The sequence below is a fragment of the Triturus cristatus genome, chromosome 12 (genome assembly GCF_964204655.1).
Source record: "Triturus cristatus chromosome 12, aTriCri1.1, whole genome shotgun sequence".
NCBI lineage: Eukaryota > Metazoa > Chordata > Amphibia > Caudata > Salamandridae > Triturus > Triturus cristatus.
The window spans coordinates 781,397,919-781,422,284 of NC_140595.1; the positions used below are offsets into that span (position 1 = coordinate 781,397,919).

The following is a 24,366-nucleotide window of genomic DNA, read 5'->3' on the forward strand; positions in this document are numbered from 1 at the left end:
TAAAAAAGATTAAAAAGTCTGAGCAAACACACTACTGCACGTCACCTTATATCAAGGAGCAAGGAGTAAAGGAGAAGCCTGAGCAAACACAATACTGCACGTCACCTTATATCAAGGAGCAAGGAGTAAAGAAGAAGCGAGTAAAGGAGCAAAAGGAGGCGGACATACTAACATAAGAGAGAATGTGCAAGATGTCAAGAATCTAACGAGGTGTATTCTTTCCTGTTCTTGTATATTACAGATATTTTTTACGAGACAGTGTTCAGGTCAGTGAACTAAATATTTTTACCTGTTTCAGTATAGCACATTAGGTATTTATACCCCGAGCTAGTCCACTTTGACTAGCCCTTGCTTCTATACTCCTTGCCCAGCCTATATAGACTTTACATACCGCATGAAATATTTGGTAAAACTCACATGGAACGTACTTCCATCACATATATAACCATTTTACATACACCACCCACACGCTAAAGTTATACACGTTTGGACAGTCACCAACTGATATGATAAGGCTAGTACTCACCTGAATTCACGGTGCATGTTAGTACACCATAGCCTTGTGATACCGCCACCTGCTAAAAAAAACATAACGTTGACACCTACCCTGGGAGCACATTTGTTTACGTTGTTAACAAATGTTTGCAACATCTTGAATAACATTTGGACTAATGTGGAATATCATATCAATTTGTACCTAGCCGTGAACAAGTCGCATGTACGATATTACTAGAGGCGACGAAACACATGTTGGCTTGAGAACCTCTGTGAAGACTGTGAAACCATTAAGAAAACGAGAATATTAAATTGAAGGAATTCACAAGAAAGAAACGGAGATTTACTTATTTGTGTTACATGCCTAATTTATATAATAATTTTTGTAAACTATAATTCTGCATGTGCTTGGGTACCCCCAATCTTAAAGTCAAAGTTTGAGGCTGACCGTGATGGTGCTCTGGTCAGATACACTAGGCGGGAGCTCCGGAACTTTCAGCAGGACGAACCTGAAATCCAGGCTGGGTCGCGGTTGAAGGTAGCTAGCTTGACTCTCATCCACCCAGGGAGCTTTTTTCAAAAGTTGCTCCAAATTACTCTAAACTTCTGGAACTTCTTCCTGAAGTTACTCTGCAGAGTTCAAATTGTCCAAAATACAAGTCCAAGGGTCTAGAAGCTTAGAGATGGTCCTTGGAAGTTTGGGAGTACAGTTCCCACAATACACCTGGCCAAAACCTTAAATGTCTAATGAATGCACTGCAGGCTCAGGACGTCTTGAAGGAGATGGTGCAGGGAAGCTCTTTTAACCTCTTGCTTTCAGGGAGTCCACTCCTTAATCCTTTTTGAAGCAAGGCAAAGTCCTCAAGGCTGTAGTTCCAAGTGTGCAACAGGAGTAATCCTTCAGGGAGCAATCCTATCTGGTTAAGACCAGAGTTCCAGCACGGCAGTCCTTCTTCTTGTAGTTTCAGGCAGCAAATTGGAGTTGCTATGTAGCTCTCACATATTTATTCAATGATCTGGAGCGACAAGCAGGTGGACTCCCCTGTCCAATGAGGTGCCAGGTGTCACCCAAAAGCATGACTGCTTCCTCCAAAAGTGTGGCATATTCTTGCCCCGCAAAGCACTGCACTTCAGAATTCAAGATGGAGATGTTCTCTCTTTTGGAGTAAGAGATGGCTAAACTAACCTACTAGTGTGGCTCAATTCCATTAACCTGCCTCCTCCATGTCCTGCAAATTTTATTTCCTGGCCTGCCATCAAGGCTTGGGTTACCGGAAGAGGGAGTAGGCCTAGCTGGCATTTCTTACTGTCCTGCTGTCTTTGAAGCCCAGTTAGATTTACCCAGCCCCAACCTGGCCTGTTCTCTTCAGCTGCAGAGCTCTCCCTCATCAGATAACCTCTGACCCTGTGCAGGCCACTTATCACCTCATCAAAGCAGCCTGGCTAAGCCTCTTAAGGCTGACCAATCAGGAAAGGCTGCTTTAAGGCTGAATTTGTTTCTGTACTAGTAATAATATATTCAACAGTGGCAAGTTGTTAGATTTATCATTGCCAATCTTTTATGTCTTTGAATAACATTTTTAGCCCCTTCCTAGCAGGCCTCTTGCAACCTCTAAATGATGTCTGTGGAACCTCTAAATGACGTTTGTGGAACAAACAAGGACAACATCAAACAAATTAACTTGTGATGGTGTTGAGAACCTCAATCAGTCACACACAAGTAGCCCACATAAGAAGACAAGACAGTGTTTTTTCACCTTGCCTGTGAATTTCTTTGTTGCCTACCCATCATTTTGAGGAAAGAGGATTTTCAGACAAAGCATCAACATTGTTGCTTTGTCCAGAGAAGCAGCTGTTGTTAGATAACTCAATGCACGTACAGCCCACTACAAGGCTACATACCTGCACATGCTACAATTCTGGCTGCACTCCATTTCTTGGTCCCTGGACCTTTCCAGGGGGTCAATTGGTACCTAATTGACATTTAAAATGCAAGCCAATCATGCTGCTTGTGACAGGTACCGAGATTAATCACTAGTGCACCAGTGTATTGCCATGCAGCAGTCACTGGCAGAAAGTCAACGAGTGGCAAGGGAATTTCTATACCATTACCCACTTCCCTCAGGCCTTAGTTGCCATCGATTGCACACTCATGGCACTTCAGCCCTCCTGCTGCAGGGAACATCATAACTAGAACAGATACTGCTGGAGCCCCATCAACGTGTAAGCTGTCTACAATACCAGGGACCGCTTCACTAGTGTGTACATTGCCTTTCCTGGGCAGCTACATTTTAGGACAGTCACCTCTTATATGTCAGTTAGTTGTTGGGGACTTCAGTGGCATTTGCTTACTGGGTACGGGTTACCAGTCCACAATGGGATACCAGCAATACCAAGGGAACGGCTTCCAAAGTCACTTATAGTTACACATCACAATACATACCTTTACTAACTGTATTCAATGAATGCATGTGTAGCTTGTGTATTTTAATTGGTAGGGTATCACATTTTAACAAATATGACATGTCTTTGTTGTAGGTGATGCCGGTTATGTCCTCCTCCTGTCTTCTCAACCCCCTCTGGCACACAATCACACAGCCTCAACTGAGGTGCAATAGGTCACACACATGTACACAAGTCATCACTGAACACACCTACGATTTCATTAAGTTGCTCTTCAAGTGTCCTGAGCATTTGGGGGACTCCAGACAAGCATTGTGCAAGGTAAGAGTGGCTTGTTGCATAATACCGCCGTGCAACAGGGCTTACATGTAGACCTTCCTCCCGAAAGGAGGCCCCACCCAGGTTCCTGCGGGAGGACATAGAGCAGAGGCTGGGGACGGGAGGTACATGACCAATTAGTGGCCTCGTTTGCACCTGGATTGCTAGTTTTCCTTGCTTCATCACAGTGGTTGGAAAGTGCTAAATTGTGAACTATGATATATGCGCACATACCAACACTACTGTAGCAACAGCATGACGTCACCTGCAAACTAGCAGATCTCAATGTAATATGTATCCACTAACACATCACTCATTCACTCATTTATTCATAGATATGTTATGACTATATACATCAGTCACATACAAATGCATCTTCATTCCATATTCCTACAGTGTATGGATACACATCTATAAGTAAGGTTGTATTTCATGCACACAGCTTCATTAACACATACATTTACTTCTAAACATATTAAAATAAAAATGTATGTAAATTCTATACAACAATGGGAACACTTGTGATTCTAGATACATGTGTTTCCCTTTACAATTATATGAAAGTGCTCCACCTATGTACTTTATTTCTCCACCTCTCCTGTATAGATGGCCAACTCCATATTGAAGATGGAGAACACTGCACAGGTTATGACATACAGGAAGAGGAAGTAGGCCATTCCTGAGTCACCCAAGGACCACCAAACAAACCACCTCCATCCTGCTGCTCCCTTGACTCTAGATATCACCCAAATGGCTGAAGATCACAAGAAGAGGGCCCTCCATTTCTCAAACAAGTAACTAGTGATCATTTGTGAAGCGGGTCCAAAAGAAGTACCCTCAGCTTCACAGGGGACCTGAGGCCCAGCTGAACAACGCAGTGCAGAAAAAGATGTGGCAGTACTACTGTGTGTGGGATTTTCTTTCTTCATTTTATGCATTATATGTATAGGTGACATATGAAAAAGATTTGGTGAAACCCAATACTTTAATAGACTTGAATTTGAAACTTTAGGGGGTATTTGATTTTCGTGACTAAGTGTTATTGGGCGATGGCGTGCTATGAGTTTTAGTGATGCATAATACAGCCTCCACTGGCTACCCGTCAAGGAAGGATGCCAATTCAAGATGCTGACACATGCCTACAAGGCCCTCCATGACCAAGAACCAGCATACATCAACCACCGCCTGAACTTCCACCAAACCCCCAGACACCTACGCTCCGCATCCCTCACTCACACCCATGGCATCCGCAGAAGCTACAGCGGAGGGCACTCCTTCTCCTAACTCACTGCCAAAGCCTGGAACAGTCTTCTCCTCCACCTCCGATTAGCAACTTCCCTTACGGAATTCAGAAAGGAACTCAAAACATGGCTCTTTGACTGATTGCAGCGGAATCACAGCGCCTGGATAACCTCACAAGTGATTAGCCACATTCTACAAATTCTGTTGGATTGATTAAGAGCCCAACTCATGTTGGACGGATTGCAGCCAATTTTGAGGGAGAACTTCATCAAGCACATGCGTGCTGCACTACTATTGCATCCAGGATAATGGGTTTGTGGAAAGGTTCCTCACTTGGTTAAGGGCAGTTTATAGCGGGGAGTGGAGTATAATCAGCGACGGCCCGTATAGGGAGTGTTACCGGGGCGCTGACGTGGGGCAGAGGAGGGCAGGGTGGGGGGTTGCAAAATGCGGCATATGGCCGATTGCAGGTGAGTTCCGAAAAAAATAAAGAAAACGAATTTCGTTGTGCGCGCAGCATCGCCAAATGCAATGCAGCGCGCGTAACAAAATTTGTTTTCTTTATTTTTTTCGTAACTTACCTGCAATCGGCCGTATGCTGCATTTTGCAACCCCCCACCCTGCCCCTCCTCTGCCCCACGTCACCGCCCCGGTAACACGCCCTATACGGGCCGTCGCTGAGTATAATAGAGGATTTCTTTGGTGTTTATGATGAATGGAAGAGGAGTGATAAAACCTATATAGTGCACAAGCATATCTAAATCTAGTCCTGCACTTAAGGCAGCATCCAGCACCATATGAAAGGGTTATCCCCCTTTGGGTTTTCTAAACAAAGATGATGGGCCCCAGGTTCACTCTGGGGTGGATGAGCAGATTTAGACAGCGGAGTAGATCGGGAGGGCATTACAGAGGTCTTAGTTACCACTGATGGCTACTACAAGTGGTGCTCTGATGGACACCATGTGTTCAAGAAGTGTTGTGCGAATATGAGTGGTTCGGAATCTGCTTTTTTATGTGGTAAAGGGATTGGCTGTTTTTTTTTTAACTGAGATGAATAAAGAAGGTGAAAGAGAAGGCAATACATTGAGAAAGTGGAATAGTATGCAGTATCTCTAGAACAAGTAGGTTGACAGAGTGCCTGGTCCAGGGTTCGAGAGTTGAAGAGATACACTGATGATATAACGTCTGCCCATGGCTGGTTGAATGTTAACTGTGATGGGGTTTCTTTTACTAATTATGGATGGGGTTATTGGACAAAATAACGAAGAAAAAATATTGAGCGGTCAAAAAGCATGTCAAGAATATTGAGGACAAAAATATTGTGAAGGTAATTTTCAATGGGAAAGCAAAGTTTTACTATGCTTAACTCCACAAATATGCACCTTCAAGATAAATATATCTCCAAGGTCTGAGGATGTGGAGTTAACAATAGTAAATCTATACTCAGATATTTGCACTTACCTTCTTAATATTTTGGTCCTCAATATTTTTGACAGGCTATTCTGTCTACATTACATTTTTCACTTCAATTCTCTGCAGACATCTGTGGATGGAGGTTTGTAGTTGGTGTGTTCTGGGGGGAGGAAGTGTGGGATCTGCAGTGGAAGGGTGGAACATGTGATGTAAAAGGCAGGTAGAATGAGGAAGGTTGCAATGGGGTCCACGAGGCAAGCAGATCCAGCAGTAAATCTTCTGAGAGGGTTTTCCTGAAGCTGAAAATCACCATCCCACGATGGGATGGGTGAGGATGGCAGAAGGGACGTCTCCCAACCTTTGGTGGATGACCCATTATTACTGTGCATAAATGAGGTACATAGGGATTATTGTAACTTGAGAGTATCAGCACTTCTCAGTCAGTGAGGCAGCCTTTGATGAGAAGCATCATATATATATATATATTTTGTTTTTATATAAATCAATTTCCGTATATTTATAAAACAATCAGAACTCTTGGGTATCCATCGCTACAAGACAGGGTGATAGGACCAATAAAGCTACATCTGTTTAGCCCATGTACCCACATGACTAGCATTCAAACTGAAACTCAACATATTAGGTCAGACTGTCGTTTCAGTGAAGGTTACTAGGCACTATGGGAAATGAAGTCCTTCTGAATAACAACGTGTTAGGAAAAAATATAGAGTACAATGTATTTCTTTATATATTTGTGCAGTTTATCTTTCAGATTAATATATATTTTCATGATTAAGTGATATATTTTATATCTATTTTGTATACATGATTTTTCGTTACCGTAGGCAGTCACTGTTGTATCACACGCTTGTGAAGTTTGAACGAGCATCTGTTGTCTAAGTCATTAGGCCCATTTCCAGGCTTCCCCTCTTGCCCAAACTGGTTGAGAAGGCCATGAATACACAACTGGCTGCGTTTCTGGAAACTAACTATCTGCTAGATGATACACAGTTTGGCTTCTGAGGTGGTCACAGCACTGAGTCAAATAAGAATGGACCATCACTAATGTTTTGTATATGATATATCACTGTTTGTCACTTTGCGCTGTTCACTCTCTTCACAAGCACAAACTTGCACAAGTGGTACAGGTTATATGTCATTATTGTAACACAGTGATTCTTTCCATATCCTAAACATAAAACAGCTCCCAGGATTTTTTGCATAACCATTGATGTCTCCCTCCTTTCTTGTCTCTTTGTTCTTCTATAATTACAGTATACGTATTTAAACTTGCCTTTAATTAATACCTTTTGAGACATTGTCTTTTGTTACATACACAGCACTAAGTCAGCACTAATTGGGGCTATGGAGGAAAGTAGGGCTTCAGTGGATAAGGGTAGTAACGCTGCCCTTTTCCTGCTTGACTTATCTGCAGCATTTGACATTGTCAATCATGACTTTTTGATTGACCGGCTACAGGGCTTAGGGATCGAGGGTGTATCTCTGGCTATGCTGCAATCTTTCCTCACAGGCCGTATTCAACCTGTCACCTTTGAAGATTTTACATCTGAGCCCATTTTGTCACAATGCGGGGTACCACAGGCCTCATAATCGATCCCAACTTTGTTTAATCTTTACGTTACACCTTTGGCAACCCTGATCAAGTCTTTTGGGCTGTCATTGGTTTCTTATGCTGCCGACACCCATATTGTGCTTTCGCTCTCTAACAAGGGCTCAAAAAGAAGCGATACCTTTTGGAATTGTATGAGCACCGTGAGACAATGGATGGGCAAAAACTGGCTTAAATTGAACTCTTCTACGACAGACTTCATCTATTTGGTAACACCTCCTTCTGGTCCTCCTCATGGTGGCCAGATGAGCTGGGCTCCCTTCTGACGCCAGTTAAGAAGGTCAAAAACATCTGCATTCTGGTCGATGACAGACTAACGTTTAAAGAGCAAGGTAATAAAGTCATCTCTGCATCCTTCTATACCCTAAGTATTGTCAAAAGAATTGCTTAATTTCTGCCATTTGGTTTGTTAAAGACAGTTAATATTCCATTAGTCTTATACAGAGTAGACTGTTGTAATGACCTTTATCAAAACCTTCCTAAAACGTAATTGAGCAAATTGCAAATCCTTCACAAATCGGCAGCCCGGATGCTTTTGAAGGTTCCTACATTTCATTTGGCCTCACAAGTCATCAGTAGGCTACACTGGCTTCCCGTAAATAAGCGTATAATCTTCAAGGGCCTCTGGATTGCTTTTAAGGCCCTTCATGGTCTGGGTCCAGCGTACCTGAAAGAAAGGTTCAGATAGTATTGCTCTAGCTCTGCCAGAAATCTGGTAGTTCCCTCATGTAATCAGTTCTCCGGGGGAGGTAGGAGTTTTTTCATCTGCACTGCCCAAATTTGGAACCTTCTCCCTCAGGAGCTGAAAGCAGCCACTTCTCTATTAGGTTTCAAGAAAGCTCTGAAAACTTGGCTGATTAGTCATGATTAGATACATTGGGTTGCTTATTTACCTGTCACTGGCAGCGCCAAGACACCTCCGGTCATATGTTGCGCTCTACACATTACAAAACAAAAACAAAGCAAGCAAACATTGACGGCCCCAAGAACCCCATCCCTCGGGGCCGGCTCACATGCAATGTGCTGGGGAGTCTAACCCTGGGATATAGCAGTTTCCCTGCTCGCAGTGGCGTGAGCAGGGAACCCTCTGTTTGCTCCTGCTTGGCAGGAGCATTTTTTAATCTCCCACCAAGCGGAGCAAACACACAGTCTGCTCCCAGCTGGTGGGAGCTTTAAAAATGCTCCAGCCGGCTGCGTTCAGACTTTTGATCTGTTTCCTTGCACTGATGAGGGCAGGGAAAGAGAGTAAAACAGTGCTCACGCCCAGAGGGAGCAGCATTAGAAGCTGCTCCCTCAGGGCGGGAGCAATGCTAGCTCCCGCTCCATGAGAGTATATGGTGGGTGCCTTGGGTGGGGACCTGGGCACCCACCACAGACAGTGTGGTCTCCGGGGCATGGTGTCCTTGGGCTGGAAAAGGCTTGGGGAAAGGGCCATGCGGCTCCCCTCCCCATTTTGAAAAATTTCAGCCCTGGAGGATAGGGTCCTTGACCCCTCTGCCCTTCTTTTTTAAGTAGTGGCCCCAGGGCCTAACAAGGCTCAAGGAGGGGGGCAACATGGCTCCCTCCGCTTTTATTTAAAAAATAAAAGCCCTGAGGGATGGGTCCCCAGGGCCATATAGGGCTCAGGGAGGGGGGGCTACACATCCCCCTCCCGTTTAATTAAAAATACGCCCCGGGGGATGACGTCCCCAGGGCCTAATAAGGGAGAGGGGCCACACAGCTCCCTCCCCTTTAATGGTGTAGTGGCCACACAGCCTCCCCTGTGGAAGAGGGCCACACAGCCCCCCTCCCCTTTAATAGTGTAGTGGCCCTGGCAGTTGAGGTCCCCAGTGCCTAATAAGGCTCGGGGAGGGGGACCACATGGACCCCTTTCCTTTAATTTGAAAAAAAAAAAAAAGAACCAGTCCTGGGGGATGGGGTCTGCAGGGTCTAATAAGGTTTGCGGAGGGGAGCTCATGGCTCTAACGCTATACCTGTTTATTGAGCAGTGTGTACAAAAGAAGCTTGAATGATGTCATCATTGATCTCACCAGTGGTGTCATTTTAGAAGTCATCAGTGATGCCATAAGTGATGTCATAAAACATGTCATGAATGATGTAATATGTGAGGTCAAGCAGTGCATGGCAGGGGTGCAAATTATAGTTAGCTCTGCTATAACTGCTGAATTTCTGTGTTTTTTTACTTCAAAACGTTAATGTTGTCACTTACATATTCATCTAACTATAACCTTTAGTTTTTTAACATTTATTTTTCCACACATTGTAGTTAGGATCGTGTTTCCGTAAAGAAAGCATTTCTTGGTTTCCCTATAACTTTGGAGTGGTTTAATGAAGCTCCACGGAACATAGAACATTTTCATATACATACACACACACAAATTCCCCACGGCAGTGTTACAATATTAATCACATTTGCTGTTCCAGGTCTCAGAAAGCGCTTTTACGAATGCAGCACTGCCTTTGCTTTCCATCGTCTGGCGAATGGTGTACTCTGGCAGCTTCATCGCTAGGAAGATTTCCATGGGCTTCGGACTCAGGCGCGTAGCTAGGGGGGGGCATTGGGGGCGGTCCGCCCCAGGCGGCACTATTTTTGGGGCGGCAGCCGCGCGGCACTGGTGGCCCGTTGCGGCGGCCTTTATAATTTATTTGGGGACACTGACACTACTGTTACAGTAGCGTCAGTCAGTGTCCCCAAATAAATTATAAATGCCGCCGCAACGGGCCACCAGTGCCGCGCGCGCGGCCCTCTTTGAAATGCAACTTGTTGGAAAAGCGCATGCGCACCGCCACCACCTAGCATACGCCCGTGACGTCGCAGGACACGAGCGCTTCTGCTAGGTTGACAGCGATCCGGGCGGAGGTGGTGGCAGGCCAACGGCAACGGAGCTGCAGGCAGAGAGGAGATACAATACAAATCTGCGAGGCTAGGTAAAGCGATGTACCGCCCTAGGCTCGAAGCAGTTAATTGTTCGGGGATGACAGGACGTGGACTACAGGCAGGGCAGAGACCAGAGGACCCTCCACGGCACTTTCTGGGAACACATGGCGCAAGTAAGTGATGTTAGATGAAGGGGAGAGGATGTGGTACGTCTTCGGCCGGCCTAAACTGCCGCCTTTGGTGCTGGAAACCAGAGTTCGAGCCTCGAGGTCACCACACCAGGTGCTGGCTTCCTGGGGGCGCCGTGTTTGAAAGTTTATTATGCTTTTGAAGCACCTGCTGCAGCGTTTCTCCCCCCCCACACAATTACCAGGCCTCACATAAATGTCAAGATAACTCGTGTGATTAATTACCTTCCTGGTGAGAGATCAGCATTTTGTATAGTTGAGGTTTTGATTTAGGTGAAGTTAGTGCAGAGGGTTAATATGCCTGCTGCAAAGAACGTGTACCAAGTAGATTACAGAGTGCGTATGATGTAAACAGATCAGCAGGTTACTGCTTTCAAAAGAGACATCCTTTTGTTACTTGCAATTTATAACTTAAAGTCCTAATATAGAACAGTGAGATATTAACTTTCATCCTGGAACTGCACACAGACTGCAAAGTATACATTATTAGAACATTAATTAATGTGGCAAAAAGGGTTAATTTGGCTTGAAATCGATTCTTATTATTAAAGAAAACTCCCAACTATGCGGTTTCATTTTCGCCTCGGAGTTTGTGCTTCTCCACACCAAGCACTCTTAAACTATACTGCCTATCAGTATGGATGACATGTGACTCCTACACTTTTAGTCCTTTAGCTTATGTAACATTTCCTACACTGATTTACACGCGTATGATTGATTGTCTCTGTGTAATGTGTGTGTGATGCAAAGTGCTCGGACACCCTACACTGGTATGAGTGGCGCTATAACTAATTCAGTGCATCTGAGAGAGTGTGGTTATGGAGACTTGGTCACTGTTAAAGGGTGCTAGCGAGAGATACCTGTGGAGGTGGTCATTGGGGGGGCGCCAACAAACATTGTCGCACAGGGCGCCACCAGCACTTAAGCCGGCCCTGGCTCTAATACCTTCGGGTCGAGTTTGCGCTATATAAATATGCCCCAAAAAAAAAAATAGGTTTTGTGAGTTCTGCTATAAGCACAGTTGCTCCAATGTGCTTCCGTGTTCACACTCCACTGAGTGGGGGTGAAGGAGGGTGTGTTTGTGATATGTTTATAGCTTCTTTAGTTTCTTGAATTAAACTTGCCATGGGTTTATGGTGAACCTGTGTGTCAGTGTTGAGCTGTGATATCTAGCAACCATATGCATGACGTTACACATTCTGCAGTAAACATGTGGTAGGTGCATAACATCTTGAAATAGTTTTTCACGTGTGATGCACTGGACAGTCCATGAACTGATTGGCTACAGACCGCCACTGTTTCACAGCCTAGCTAATGCATGCAGTAGATGACCCGAGGCCTGGTGATTGCGTGCGAGTGAGCAGGTGATTGTGTGCGAGCAGGTGATTGCTTAGAAGTGAGATCACAGAGAGCCATCACTGGGTCAGATCTGTGGAAGTTCTGCATGCTTTCACAGATACACAGCACCAAGTGACATTGGCTGTCTCTTCAAAGCACCAGCCATAGTCTGTGCCTACCTGCTTCACAGGGTTGTATGTGATTTCATAGGAAAACGGTTAAATGCCACATAAACTGACTGTTGGAAACTTTCGGGATGAATTGCATTTACCATTTCATAGAAACCGATGAATAGATTTAGCATGCTTATTGTTTAAGGTGTAAATCAAACCCTTCAGGATGTCATGATAGCAAAAAAAATCACAATATCAACACTTTTGTAAAAATGCCTCGCATTTTACAAAAGTGCCTGTGAAATTTTGATAATGCTTAAACTTTTGCCCTCCCCACCGCCCACTCGTGAGGTTGGATCACTGCATTGCTAAAATGTTTTAGTGGCGCAGGCCCTGCGTCTTCTGCAGCAAAGCAACTCTTTCTCTCCTCTTCAGCGCGAATATCCAAAACCAGCCTTACCCCAGCTAATTTAGCAGCAGAAGTAGGCTCCAGACCCTGAAGGTGGGGCTAATATGTGCGTTCTCTCTCTTTAGTAATATAAAACCTGCGGGACTGTGAAACTGAATAGCTCCTCCGCACTTCTTTCTGGACTGATTAGTTATGTTTCAAAATGTGCACACACTGCACTACGATGCGGAAGGAGTGGGTGGTGGAGTGGTAATACGTCAGCAGCCAGCAAGAAGGCCCAGCAAGTTAAGACCTCTAGTTTTACCTGCAGGTCAGAAGTTTGAATCGCAGTAAAGTGGATCTTAGCCTTTCATCCTTTCAAGGTTGATAACCAGAGCACTCTGTAAGTAATTATAGAATATGTTATTTAATTTGAAAAAAAATCCAATTTACTGTTATTGTAGTAATGCTTCAGGTGCCAATAACTCTTATTTATTTGAAGTTTTTGAAAAGTGCTCTTACAATTGTCCTTTCTCACATTCTCCATGTATCCAAGGCTGACATTCAGTTCTCCAGTGTGCAGCATTGAAGTAACAATTACCATGCAGCACTGTACCCTGCCTTCTCATCACACCTCATTCCACCCTGGCCCACTCCTTCCTGTCCCACCCTTTACCACAACCCTACCCTGTCCCATCAAACCAAACCCCCACCATGCCCATCTCATCCCTTACCCTCACATCTCATTTCTTCCCTCACATCTCACCCCACCCCATCCCATTTGCATCAAATCCCACCTCACCATCTTCTCAATCCATCCCATCCGAACGCTACAAGATCAAACCCCAACCCCACCTACCCTCTCCTCATCTCATCACATCACCTCGCATCATAGCCCATCCCGAAGACCACCCCTTCCCTTTTACTTTCCCATCCCCTATCCCATTGCATTCCATCCCACCATTCTCCCATCACATTCCATCCATTACACTTCAGTCACCATTGCATCTCCCTTCCCCACCCTCCCTTTTCCCATTTCATCCCATCTTCTCAAGCCCCATCTCACTCACCTGATTCCAGGGGCGTAGCTAAGAGGGGGGCGGTCCGCCCGAGGCGGCACTATTTTTGGGGTGGCGGTCGCGCAGCACTGGTGGCCCGTTGCGGCGGTCTTTATAATTTATTTGGGGAATCTGACACTACTGTTACAGTAGTGTCAGTGTCCCCAAATAAATTATAAAGGCCACTGCAATGGGCCACCAGTGCCACGCGCGCGGCCCTGTTTGAAGTACGAGCGCATGCGCACCGCCACCTGCTGCTTGCAACTGCTGCCTGCAGCGTACGCACGCCGCCACCACCACCTAGCATAGGCCCGTGACGTCGCACGAGCTTCTGCAAGGTTGACTGCACGCTGGGCGGAGGCGTCCGGGTTCATTGTGCGCGCCGCCTGGGGTCTGGTCCGGGTCGGGACACAAAATAGTGCTTGCGCTTCCTGTGGACGGCGCTGTGCAGCGGAGCTTGGGGTGCCTTGGCTTGGGGTCTCCTGGTGCTTGCGAGGACGGGACATTTAAACCTGGAGCACTGTTTGTGGAATGTAGCGTGAGGGGAGCTTCATTCAAACAGGTAAGCCCCGGTGCAGTTCTTGTCTATTAGGTTCCTCTTGTGAGAGAAATGGGGACAGAGACAGGAAACGTTTATCCTTGCACACAAAGGCTTTCTTCGTTACTTTTTAATATAATTATGTGAAATGGTGACAGGCTGTGCCCTTACAGCCCTAGATGATGCAGACTTGATACATACAACAGTGTATTCCTGGTGTACCTACATAGAAGTTTGATTCAAACTGTTTGAACGTCAATATTCAAGCTTAATTTGGGAAATTTTATAAAAAAATAATGGAAACACAATTGTAAGCCGCTAAATAAAAAACAAAATTGACAAGGACAGTCATTTTGATTTCTTTTCTTTTTTTAAGTGGAACGGTCTCTTAAAGCTTCGCTAATTCACACACAGCATAGGGACAGTATGGACAGCTGGTATGCATTGTTTCCAAACACACAGAGAAGAGGTTTAGCATGTGTAGCAGCAGTTCTGTTATGTTGACCTGCCAGATATGGTTCAGAGTTAGCCAATTACTTGGCCTCGGCACTTTATGCAGACATCAGTCTGCGTTTGTGATTCATCCGTCAGAGGTTTTCCAGTAGAGGAACTGAATCACATTAATGTGGGTGGCTGGCTTGGAAGACATTGGTTATCCTCATAGAGCTGTTCTATAAATGGAGTTGGGGGGGAGGAGAGACTCTTGACACTTTCCAGCCTAACCTGTGTTAATGTTGAGTGTGTTTGGGGGTTCTGCATGGTGGTTCACAGTGGAGGTTAGGGCCTTGAATCCTTCCCCCTAATTAGTGTCAGCTATGGTAGTGTTGTTTGAACGTAATGCCATGTGCCCTTCTAAATGACACAGGTGGTTGATGTAAGAGTCATTCTAGTGCAATATTTGTGGATTTTATGTTTCTCCTTTGGTATGCATTGTTCCTCATCTAGGTTCAAATTCAAACATTCCACCCTAGGTTCTTATTTGCCTGTATCCTTGTAGTTGGAACCGGCCTGTCTCTTGCTTTCATTGTCTCTGTTGTCTTGTTCTAGCCTTCCATTTCTACTCTGCCTGATGTTTCCCAGCCTAAAGCCGCTCAATATTGAGGTCTCTCTGTCTCCAAGTATTGCGTCTCCCGGTTCCTTTGTTTTACCTGTCCCACTAAAGTATGAGAGGCTCTCTTTCTCCAAACGCCATCCTGAAAGCATTAGTTCCCGAACCCCTCTTGTTCACTGGTTCCCTGTTCCCTAGTTGCTTAGACACCGTGCGGACAGATGGTCAGAAGGACAATCACCTATCCAGGGATAGCTCAGCTGCTATTAAGGCATAGCTTTGCTCCCTGTAACTTGTTTGGGAATGCTCTGTTGTCTGGTGAGAGTAGCTCTGCTGACAAAAACCTTAAAGGATAGATTTGCTGTTTGTACTGAGTAAGAAATTAACCAGAAGAGCAAGGGAATGATCAGATGAATGGTACTAATCAGCTGCCTTTGACATGTGATGATAGCTGTGGTCACTGTGGCACGTAAGTAGTACTTTTGCTATCTGTGACATATGAGTGATACTTGTACTATAAGCGCTGAGTGTGGAATAAGTCTTCATCTGAGCAAGTGGTGGCTGTGCTGTTAGCGCCAGTTAGACATGTGGGCTATTGCACCTGTCTCTGGGTAAATGTCAGTCTGTACCCTGCCCTTATGTTGATGTCTTCTTGTAATTCTCCTCAGGAAACAGCAGGGATAAACTGACCTCTCTGCTTCCATTCTCTCATTGATACATTTACCTGCGAGCACAGGCAAGCCTTTCACCTCTCTCTTCCTAAATAATGCATTCATCTGTAGAGCCTAGAGTTCTAGAGAGAGTTGAATGTTGTGTGAGCTATTTACCTTAAGCATTTTGGCTTGTGAGAGGAAAGGAACACAAAAGATTGAGATACAAGATACAAGAGAAGAACCTGGTATTCTCTGATCCCAGGGCACCAGGGCCTAGGTTACGAGAGCTCCAGTTGTGATCGCAGGTTGCCAGTGTGATTGCTCCAGTTAGTCATTAGTTGTCTAGGCGCATCCAGGTCTGTGTCCACTAAGGTTATGAACCTTTTGAAATGCATAAGGGATCTGATGAAGGGCTTTATTCCCGGATGTCTGTGAGTAGAGCGATACCAGTAGTAGCAAGCTACCACTGTCCAATGATTGAGCCGTGGACATTTTGAAACACACATGCGTAAAAGCACACATAACTTACTTCATATCCGGACTTCTTTTAAGTGGTTATTTTTCTCCAGACCTTGGTTCTGCCATGCCTACATTCGGGTCTGGGAGGCAGCTGAAGACGTGTGTTACAGGGACGTGTGTTACACAGCCTTGGCGTTCCATACTAGACACGTTATTATGATTTTACTGTTTTTGCGGACTTTTAACACTTGGTTACCATGAAAGTAATGTGAAAACAAAATTGCAGAAAAATGTAATGTTTCTTCTTTCTTCTGATTATTCACGGAGTCCCTGGATAGGGTTGAACATATTCCCATGGCCCCTACAGCTGTGTTTAAGGATTGTGATGACAATGTGTCTCCACTCCCTGTATTTTAGCTGTGGGCCCCCTGGGTAGGCTGTGCACCATGTGTGTGCTGAGGCTGCTCTGAAGGAGAGATGCACTATTACAAGCTGGCTTTGGGTCCCAGGGAGTTCGTTGCTGCTGCTTAGAAGTAATGACAGGGCGCGACCCCTGGTTGTTGCCATTGGGCCACCAGAGCGGGCTTTGTATCCGGTCTGTGTTGGCAAGGTTGTGGAGCTGACTGACCCCTTTGTGCTGAGTTTAGTTCTAAGGGCACACAGTGAGTCATTCCCTGTGAATAATTAATTTGCTGTTTTTGAAAGATAAAGAATTACAGGCTTCGACACTGTTAAGTTGGCTCTGGGTCCTCAGAGCACATCACGTTTGTGCACGTCCCCACTGCTTTAATGGGGGGGACCATGATGTTTGGACATTTATTGTCAGCTGTATATGACGGATCCCAGAACAGTGTCATGTATGTGCATGTTTACATTGTGCTGAGGTGATTACCAGGTAATCGTTCACGCAGCTTTCTGATAGATGTCGCATGTGGTTTTTCTGAGTCCCCAGATAGATCATGCAGTCTGTGTGTCCTCCTTTGTACTGCCGGTCACTGGTGTATTCAACTGTGTAGCCTTGGACCGTGTCATGTATGTGCATGTAACTTGCATGATCGAGGTAACTATTAGCGGCGATACTACGTGTCTCTCGGACCTCTTTCAAGTGCGTGCTGTCCTTTCTCCCCCCCCCCCATTGGGGCGGCAATCTGAGGCGCCACAAGCTCTAGCTACGCCACTGTTCGGACTATGCCCCTGTTAGTACATGCATACATACCAACTCACATTACACTTCAGCTTTATGACAGGTGGGGGAACAGTGATGAGCGGTGCCACACAGAGCCTCGCCACACCTTTATTACGTACAAGAACAAATAAACTTGATGCGATTTGACCTACCCCTTGCCAAGCACTTCCTGCACCCAGAGGGAGCCAAGCCTCGCTCCACAGAGGACCGACCGCTAGATCATCTCCTCCAGTCTCTGAACCGGTGACCGCAGGAGTCAGGAGTCCACAAACAACACCTACCTTCCACAAAAGGTCTTCTTGACACTCTTGCAAGGAAGGAGCCCCTTCCATCCCCAAGCTTCACCCAAGCCCAGCGAGAAGCCTTCAGCGCTAGATGACCAAGAGTTGCCAGACTGGGCATCTTCCAAGCAGAAGATTTCTGGAATTGGAATGGCAAAATTATCAGTTCTAATCTTTCTTAGCAACAAATAACAAAATAATTACTTGATCACACCTCCGCCTGTTTCGCTAGTTCCCACTCAAGAAGAGACACTATCTACAGAAGCGTGGCCTGGTGTAGATTTGCACACTTTGCCATAAACACAAAAGGATGCGGACGGTTAAACACCTGGCTTGGTTACTGGTGGTGTATGGAATCGCCACTGTGTACTACACAGTGTACAGGATGACGCAGCTTCAGAGACAAGAACTGGGCGTTTGCAAGAGGTAAGTCGTCCTTTGTCAAATTATGGTTTTGTTGATATCTAGTTTGGAGCCCACAGTGCAGCAGATTAACTTAAAACAGAAGTTTGTTTTAAAGCTACTTTTATAAAATGCACTAAAAGTATTTAGTTTCTTAGCAGTTAATTTGACTGTGTCCTGTTGACTGCTACAGAGCCCTCAGTTAACTGGGCGAAGAGTAGCAGTAACTATCCAGGGGAATTAATACTTAACTAAATCGAGGAACAGCGTGTCACACAAGGAGGTTTTGTTCTAATATTCTGGAAAGAGGCGGAGTTAAAGGCGCAAACCAACCGGTGCTTTTAGCTTCTTCAGGACGCTTCAGAGTCCAGAAAAGTACCCAACAAATCCTTAAATACGAGCGAGAAAGTCAGTCTTCCACTGATTGCATTTGTTGTCTTTGTGGGTGGAGCAGGGTGTACAGAAGGCGAGGACACGGGTACGATGCTAAACCAGTCTTTCCAACTTGTTCTCTATTTACCACCTGTTCCTTCACTTCCGGCATCGAATGTTCCTCCCCTCGCTTCCTGTCCTGTCCCTGGGCAGGGTGCGGTGTGCGGTGGCCTGGGAGGCCTGTCTCCTGCAGGGTTTTTGTGTCCTCACCTGACTCCCCCCCCCCCCCCCCTTCTTAAAGAAACCCAACACATCCCCGAAATGAAAGGCTTCGTGTTCAAATGATGACTTCCTGATCTGGGGGCTCTGGTATTGTCTTCAGCCGATGGCTTTGCTGGAATTGGAACCCATTACTGAGGGGGGGGGGGTCAAGGTCAGAGCAAAGGGGGCGGGGTCGGGAGGGGCGAAGAAACCAAAAGCGGATTCTGATAGTCAATCTATTGATGTATTTGTTAAACATCTGCTGCAAAGAATTTGGCAACAAGGGTAAAATGTGAGAGTACATCTGTTCTAGATTACTTAATTGGACGCAAAGAGGCTGCATTTTAAACTATTTCCCTGGTTAAAACACCAGCTGCAGAGATCGCGTGCCCTGTCATTTTCAGGGGATAAAATATAATGACGGTAGTTGTTTTTTCTACTGTATCTCAATGGTCAAACAGTGACAATAATACACTTATGTTATAGCATCATTATGTATCGATCGCATAGCACATAGTATTAGTTTTATTCTTTTATATAACACCCCCCCCCCCCCCCCACCCGAAACCCAACACCACCGTGGCGGAACAGGTATAGTACCCCCAGGGGCACCCCGCTTTCCCCCCTCCCCCAAATTAGGTTACCCAATGAAAACACAAGAAACAGTTGTAAGTGGGTAACAAATGCTGCAGGTTTATTACATAATTCCAGTATATGTAATAGGTGGGTTATCTTACGGGCGATCCAAGGGCAGGTGGCCATCTACTTCACCTGCCCGCCTGATGAGCCGGGCAGCACGGGAACGACCCGCAAGTGCTGCCCCCCAAGTGATTCTTTTTTACGATCACGTGCCGTTGAAATTCTACTCACACCCCCCCTCTCGGGGCGGAGCGTCGCATAGCAAGCCCCCGGTTGTTCAGGCCCACAACCGCCCGCAGGCCTAGCGGGGCGCCGACCGGCTTCCGGGACCTCTCTGGAGGCTCCTCGTTTTGGCTCAGGCACCACGTGGTGCCGCGCAGAGGTACCCTTTGTACCGGCCTGCTTCCAGATCGCCCTGTAACTCCGCCTGCAACGAAAAGGAAAACATTACAACGCTCAGAAAAACCCCCCCCAACCACGCCTACGCCGGGTAAGCGGTAGGGAGGGAAAAGGCGAGGTGGGCGACAAAAGAGGTCGCCAGTGAGGGTGGGGGAAGGCTAAATAGCCTCCCCCTCACACCTGGGCCCGGAAGTGACGCGCATTGCGCGTCACTTCCGGCCCTGACACGGAGGGGGGCACCAGTCTGTGTCCCTGCCCCCCCCCCCCCGAAGGAGGGAATGGGGAGGGGTGACCGGGGCCCCGGGGCCACTAAGGCGCCGACCGCCGAGTGGCCCCCTGCGGGGGCCGCGGTCAGCGGCATAGTACCCCCAGGGGCACCCCGCTTTCCCCCCTCCCCCAAATTAGGTTACCCAATGAAAACACAAGAAACAGTTGTAAGTGGGTAACAAATGCTGCAGGTTTATTACATAATTCCAGTATATGTAATAGGTGGGTTATCTTACGGGCGATCCAAGGGCAGGTGGCCATCTACTTCACCTGCCTGCCTGATGAGCCGGGCAGCACGGGAACGACCCGCAAGTGCTGCCCCCCAAGTGATTCTTTTTTACGATCACGTGCCGTTGAAATTCCACTCACACCCCCCCTCTCGGGGCGGAGCGTCGCATAGCAAGCCCCCGGTTGTTCAGGCCCACAACCGCCCGCAGGCCTAGCGGGGCGCCGACCGGCTTCCGGGACCTCTCTGGAGGCTCCTCGTTTTGGCTCAGGCACCACGTGGTGCCGCGCAGAGGTACCCTTTGTACCGGCCTGCTTCCAGATCGCCCTGTAACTCCGCCACAGCCCTGGAGGCGGCTAACCGTCGCAGCCAGGGCCCCCCACCAACCCGCTATAGTCTTACCTGCCCCTCTCCTATCTAGGGCTTCCTGCAACTAGCTGGAAGGGAACCATCCCTGCAGACAGAAGAGTTTGACATTCTGCCACCTCATGACAGTTTGACAGTGCTCGCGGGACTCAAACCCTGTGAGATCCCTTCTAACCACAGGCCCAAGACTTACCAGTGAGCTATAGCTCCTGGAGTTGTAGATGGCCCCATCTATGTCCCCAATCCCCAGACGCTATCCTAATCGGATAGGGTCTGTTGAAATAGAGGGGCCTGTGAAGATGTGCGATAACTATTCGCCCCCCAGCGGGAAGGTTACACCTATTCACAATCCTGGGCCTGCCCGCTTTGACTATTATGACGAGAAGGGTTACTTAACATTTGTACAGTCCCCTCAGATAGTTAACCTGGGGCACGGGAGTGCACCTAACTGCCAGCGCGTGACCATGGGCAAGGGGCGACTCTTGCCCCTGCCCACCATCCCTTATACCTTATAGGAATTATGCCCCTACGGATTCCCTCAGTGATGATCCCTTAGGCATACCAGCTTCGGGAATCTGTTTGGCTTAAGCGTTGCGCGCTGTCATAATGTCCCCTTGTGTTTGCCCCGCTGACACCCCAGATATTGGGACAGCAGCACCCATAGCGCGGTAAAAGTGTCCGTAAACCAGGATCCCAGTCTCCTGAAGCTGCCGTACGCGACCAGTGATTCCGGTGGGGAGTGCCACCAACCGCAATGGTCCTCCAAGCATTACGGAAAGCCCATTTTTACCTGGGCCTCTCTCCAATTGATGGTGATTACACCCAGCTGAAGGCCAGAGGCCCGCCTAAGGAGCCTATTCACTTGTTTTGCTACCCGGCTCCCTTGTGGGAGGGCCACAGAGTTAGGGCAACGCGTGTGCTCCCAGGGCACGGTGCTGCTGGAAAGCAGATATCTGATACTCACACGCTGGTACCTTATCTGTTGCTAAATGCCCTACTGCAGGAAGTTTCCCAAGAACCGTAGACTTCGCGGTCCCACCTAACTTGATCCCATCACCTGGGGGGAACCCAGTGGTGGCAGGACCTGCATGGTAACTCCATCCCGGCGTAGCTATCGCTTATTTGTGCCGCCGAAGCAGGCAATGCCCCCTTAGTCTCAAGTTCTACCCCTAGAGGATAACCTTGGGAGCAGACAAGTCTGTGGGAACCAACCGGAAACTTTGGTGCAAATACCGGCCCTATTCTGAACGTAGCGAATGCTGCACGGTCAATAATGCCCTGATGCCCTGGGGCTCTACGTGGTCTTTACCAAACTTTGAACGACCGCACACTTGCTATATAACAACCATACCACCCACCAGCCGGGTGGAAGGTCTTCATTGAAGCAACCCGAAATCTGTCTTTGGTTGCAGGGGAATGCCCCCCAAAGTACATCTGGACCTATTCCTATATGGTTCCTTCAGCTACTCCTCCTGCAGGCCTAACTCTTGGTTATGGTGCCCAGCTCAGTGTTCTGCAGGCCAATCGGCTTAACCATGAACTATCGGTCGATTTGAGACAGAGGTAAACCACGGGTTGCAATCCGCTCGCGAGCGGCGCACCCGCAACCACTTGGACAATCACGCCGGTAACCTTGTGCCGTGATTTAGGCCCTAGTGATGCGCTATGTGGTGACCACTTATTCTTTTGCCGCTATGTCAGTGCGTCCCCGAATTCAATGCGATTGGGGCGCTGAGCTGCACCCATATCTAACCCATCTAGTGGCTCAATCCAGACTTCCTTTAGCATTAGATAATAACTACCATTCTATCTCGGTTGCGTTGCCCTGCCCGACTAGGCACCCACCCGGGTGTCTAGGTTACAGTTAGATATGTGTGAGTTCCCCATATCAGTGACCGTTGAAGGCGGCCCACATAAGCATGTTGGCGGGGCCAAGTTGCGGGCTTAAGCATACCTCTTTTAGACTGTCGGCAGCGACCCGTGTTTAACTGTTACTAACATGGCAATGACAGTTCTACGTTAGGACTATCCCCACACTGGTCCGCCCTGCCCAAGGACTGATGCACCTGGGAGGGCGAGGCCGTAAGCAATGGGGGTGGGTAACGAGACAACAACAATGACAAGCGACCCAAGCCCCCTTTCAGCAAAAGGTTGGAGACGAGCGACACGTGGTCACGTGTGGTCAGGATCGGACTGCGCGACCCTTACTGTAATTAGCACTTATATGTCGCGCGAACTCGACCCAAAGGTAATGGCGCGCCGTTCATGAGCACCGTATATACATACATCATCAGGCACGTGGATAATAATTATCTGGCCAGAGTCACCACGTGACCCGCCCGAAGGTGTTGGGAGTGCAGAACATGAGCCCCGTATTTACATACCTTATTCGGGCACGGTCGATTAGTGATTAGCTCAAACCGTACTGCGCACCAAATAATTAGAGCGCCGGACACAAGCACCGACCAAATAACCCGTTCAGGTGCAGGAGGAGTCGTAATGCCCGGGATCGCCTAATGCGCGCGAATGTGGGCACGAGCAACTTCTTGTGAGTAATACATGTACCTGTATCATGTGTCTGCATCATAGGAAGCCAGCCACCACATGTTGCCTATTTATCTAGCGCGCGCTCGACCGGAAGGTATTGCATATTTGTGTCGCGCAAACTCAACGCCAAAGGTATTGAAGCGCTGTATATGAGCACCGTACTTACACAAGCCGGCACAGGGAGAATAGGGGATTCGTACCATATAACACGATCGCCGTGCCCGGCCACACGAGCACCGCACCAGATTAACCCTTGAGGAGCGGGGGGGATTAGTAATACCCGTAATCGCGTGATGTGGACAGTGCATGTCTTGGTATCATGTGTCCGCCTTATAGGAAGCCTGCAATTACATGATGAATAGTTATATCGCGCGAACTTGACCGGAAGGCATTGGAGCACTTTAACATGAGCACCGTATTTATATTACCTCTTCAGGCAGGGGGTGTTTACGACATTCATACCATATTACCCGCTCCCCGACCGAACCGCGCGAGTACCGCACCAGATTCTCCATTGAGGTGCGGGGGGGTTTATTAATGCCCGTAATCGCGTATGTGAAAATTGCATGCACTTGTATTATTTATCTGCCTTATAGGAAGCCAGCAATACATGTTGCATAATTATATAGCGCAAGCTGAAGGTGTTGGAGCGCCTTACCTGAGCACCTTATTTACATTACACATTCAAGCACGGGGAGCTTACAAGATTCGTATTATACTAAACGATCCCCGTGCCAGGTCCATTGCGCCTTCCGCACGCAGCCCACTGCATGCCCCCCCACCCTCAACGGCAGCGTAGCCGACGGGAGGGGGGCGATAACCTTAACCAGGGAGCGCCACATGTGTTGCACCTCCCGCGATCAGCGGGGACCCAGGCAGCTCCCAGCCGTGCAGTGCTGGTGTTTTGGGGCCGTGAACCCACGCTAGTCTCCTACGTGCTCGAGTATATGGGAGCAAAATCTTGCGAGCAATGCATGCACTGGTATCATGGATCTGCCTATATAGGCAGCCCGCAATTACATGTTGCATATTTATATAGCGCGAGATCGACCTGAAGGTATTGGAGCGCTTTACATGAGTGCCCTATTTACGTTACACATCCAGGCACTGGGCGCTTAATTCAAAATACAATATTACGTGATCGAGTGTACCAGATAACACGAGCACCGCACCCGATTATCCAGTGAGGTGCGGGAGGTATAGTAATGGCCGAATGCGGACGCAACCCCGCGGGCCGGAACTGGTTACCCTAAACCAG

General features: G+C 47.4%; 2 protein-coding genes across 5 annotated transcripts in view; one reads left to right on the forward strand and one right to left on the reverse strand.

The window, feature by feature from the left end:
* LOC146782821 (uncharacterized) overlaps positions 1-24,366 on the reverse strand; it is a 271,182-nt gene that overhangs the window by 47,466 nt on the left and 199,350 nt on the right. The window contains exons 1-2 of one of the 3 annotated variants that reach the window (XM_085639217.1): positions 18,365-18,450; positions 17,630-17,768 (exon numbers count right to left, since the gene is read on the reverse strand). The exons of the other annotated variants lie outside the window; for them this stretch is intronic. Of the exons in view, the coding sequence (XP_085495343.1) occupies positions 17,630-17,750 (121 nt within the window). The 5' untranslated portion in view covers positions 17,751-17,768; positions 18,365-18,450. Of the gene's footprint in view, positions 1-17,629; positions 17,769-18,364; positions 18,451-24,366 lie in introns of those variants that run through there. 3 annotated transcript variants of the gene reach the window in all.
* Positions 17,387-24,366, forward strand: part of LOC146782822 (alpha-2,8-sialyltransferase 8F-like) — a 160,337-nt gene continuing 153,357 nt past the window's right edge. Inside the window, exon 1 of one of the 2 annotated variants that reach the window (XM_085639213.1) lies at positions 17,387-18,055. In XM_085639213.1, the coding sequence (XP_085495339.1) occupies positions 17,940-18,055 (116 nt within the window). In that variant the 5' untranslated portion in view covers positions 17,387-17,939. The remainder of the gene's footprint in view (positions 18,056-24,366) is intronic. The other variant, XM_085639214.1, reaches the window with a different exon arrangement.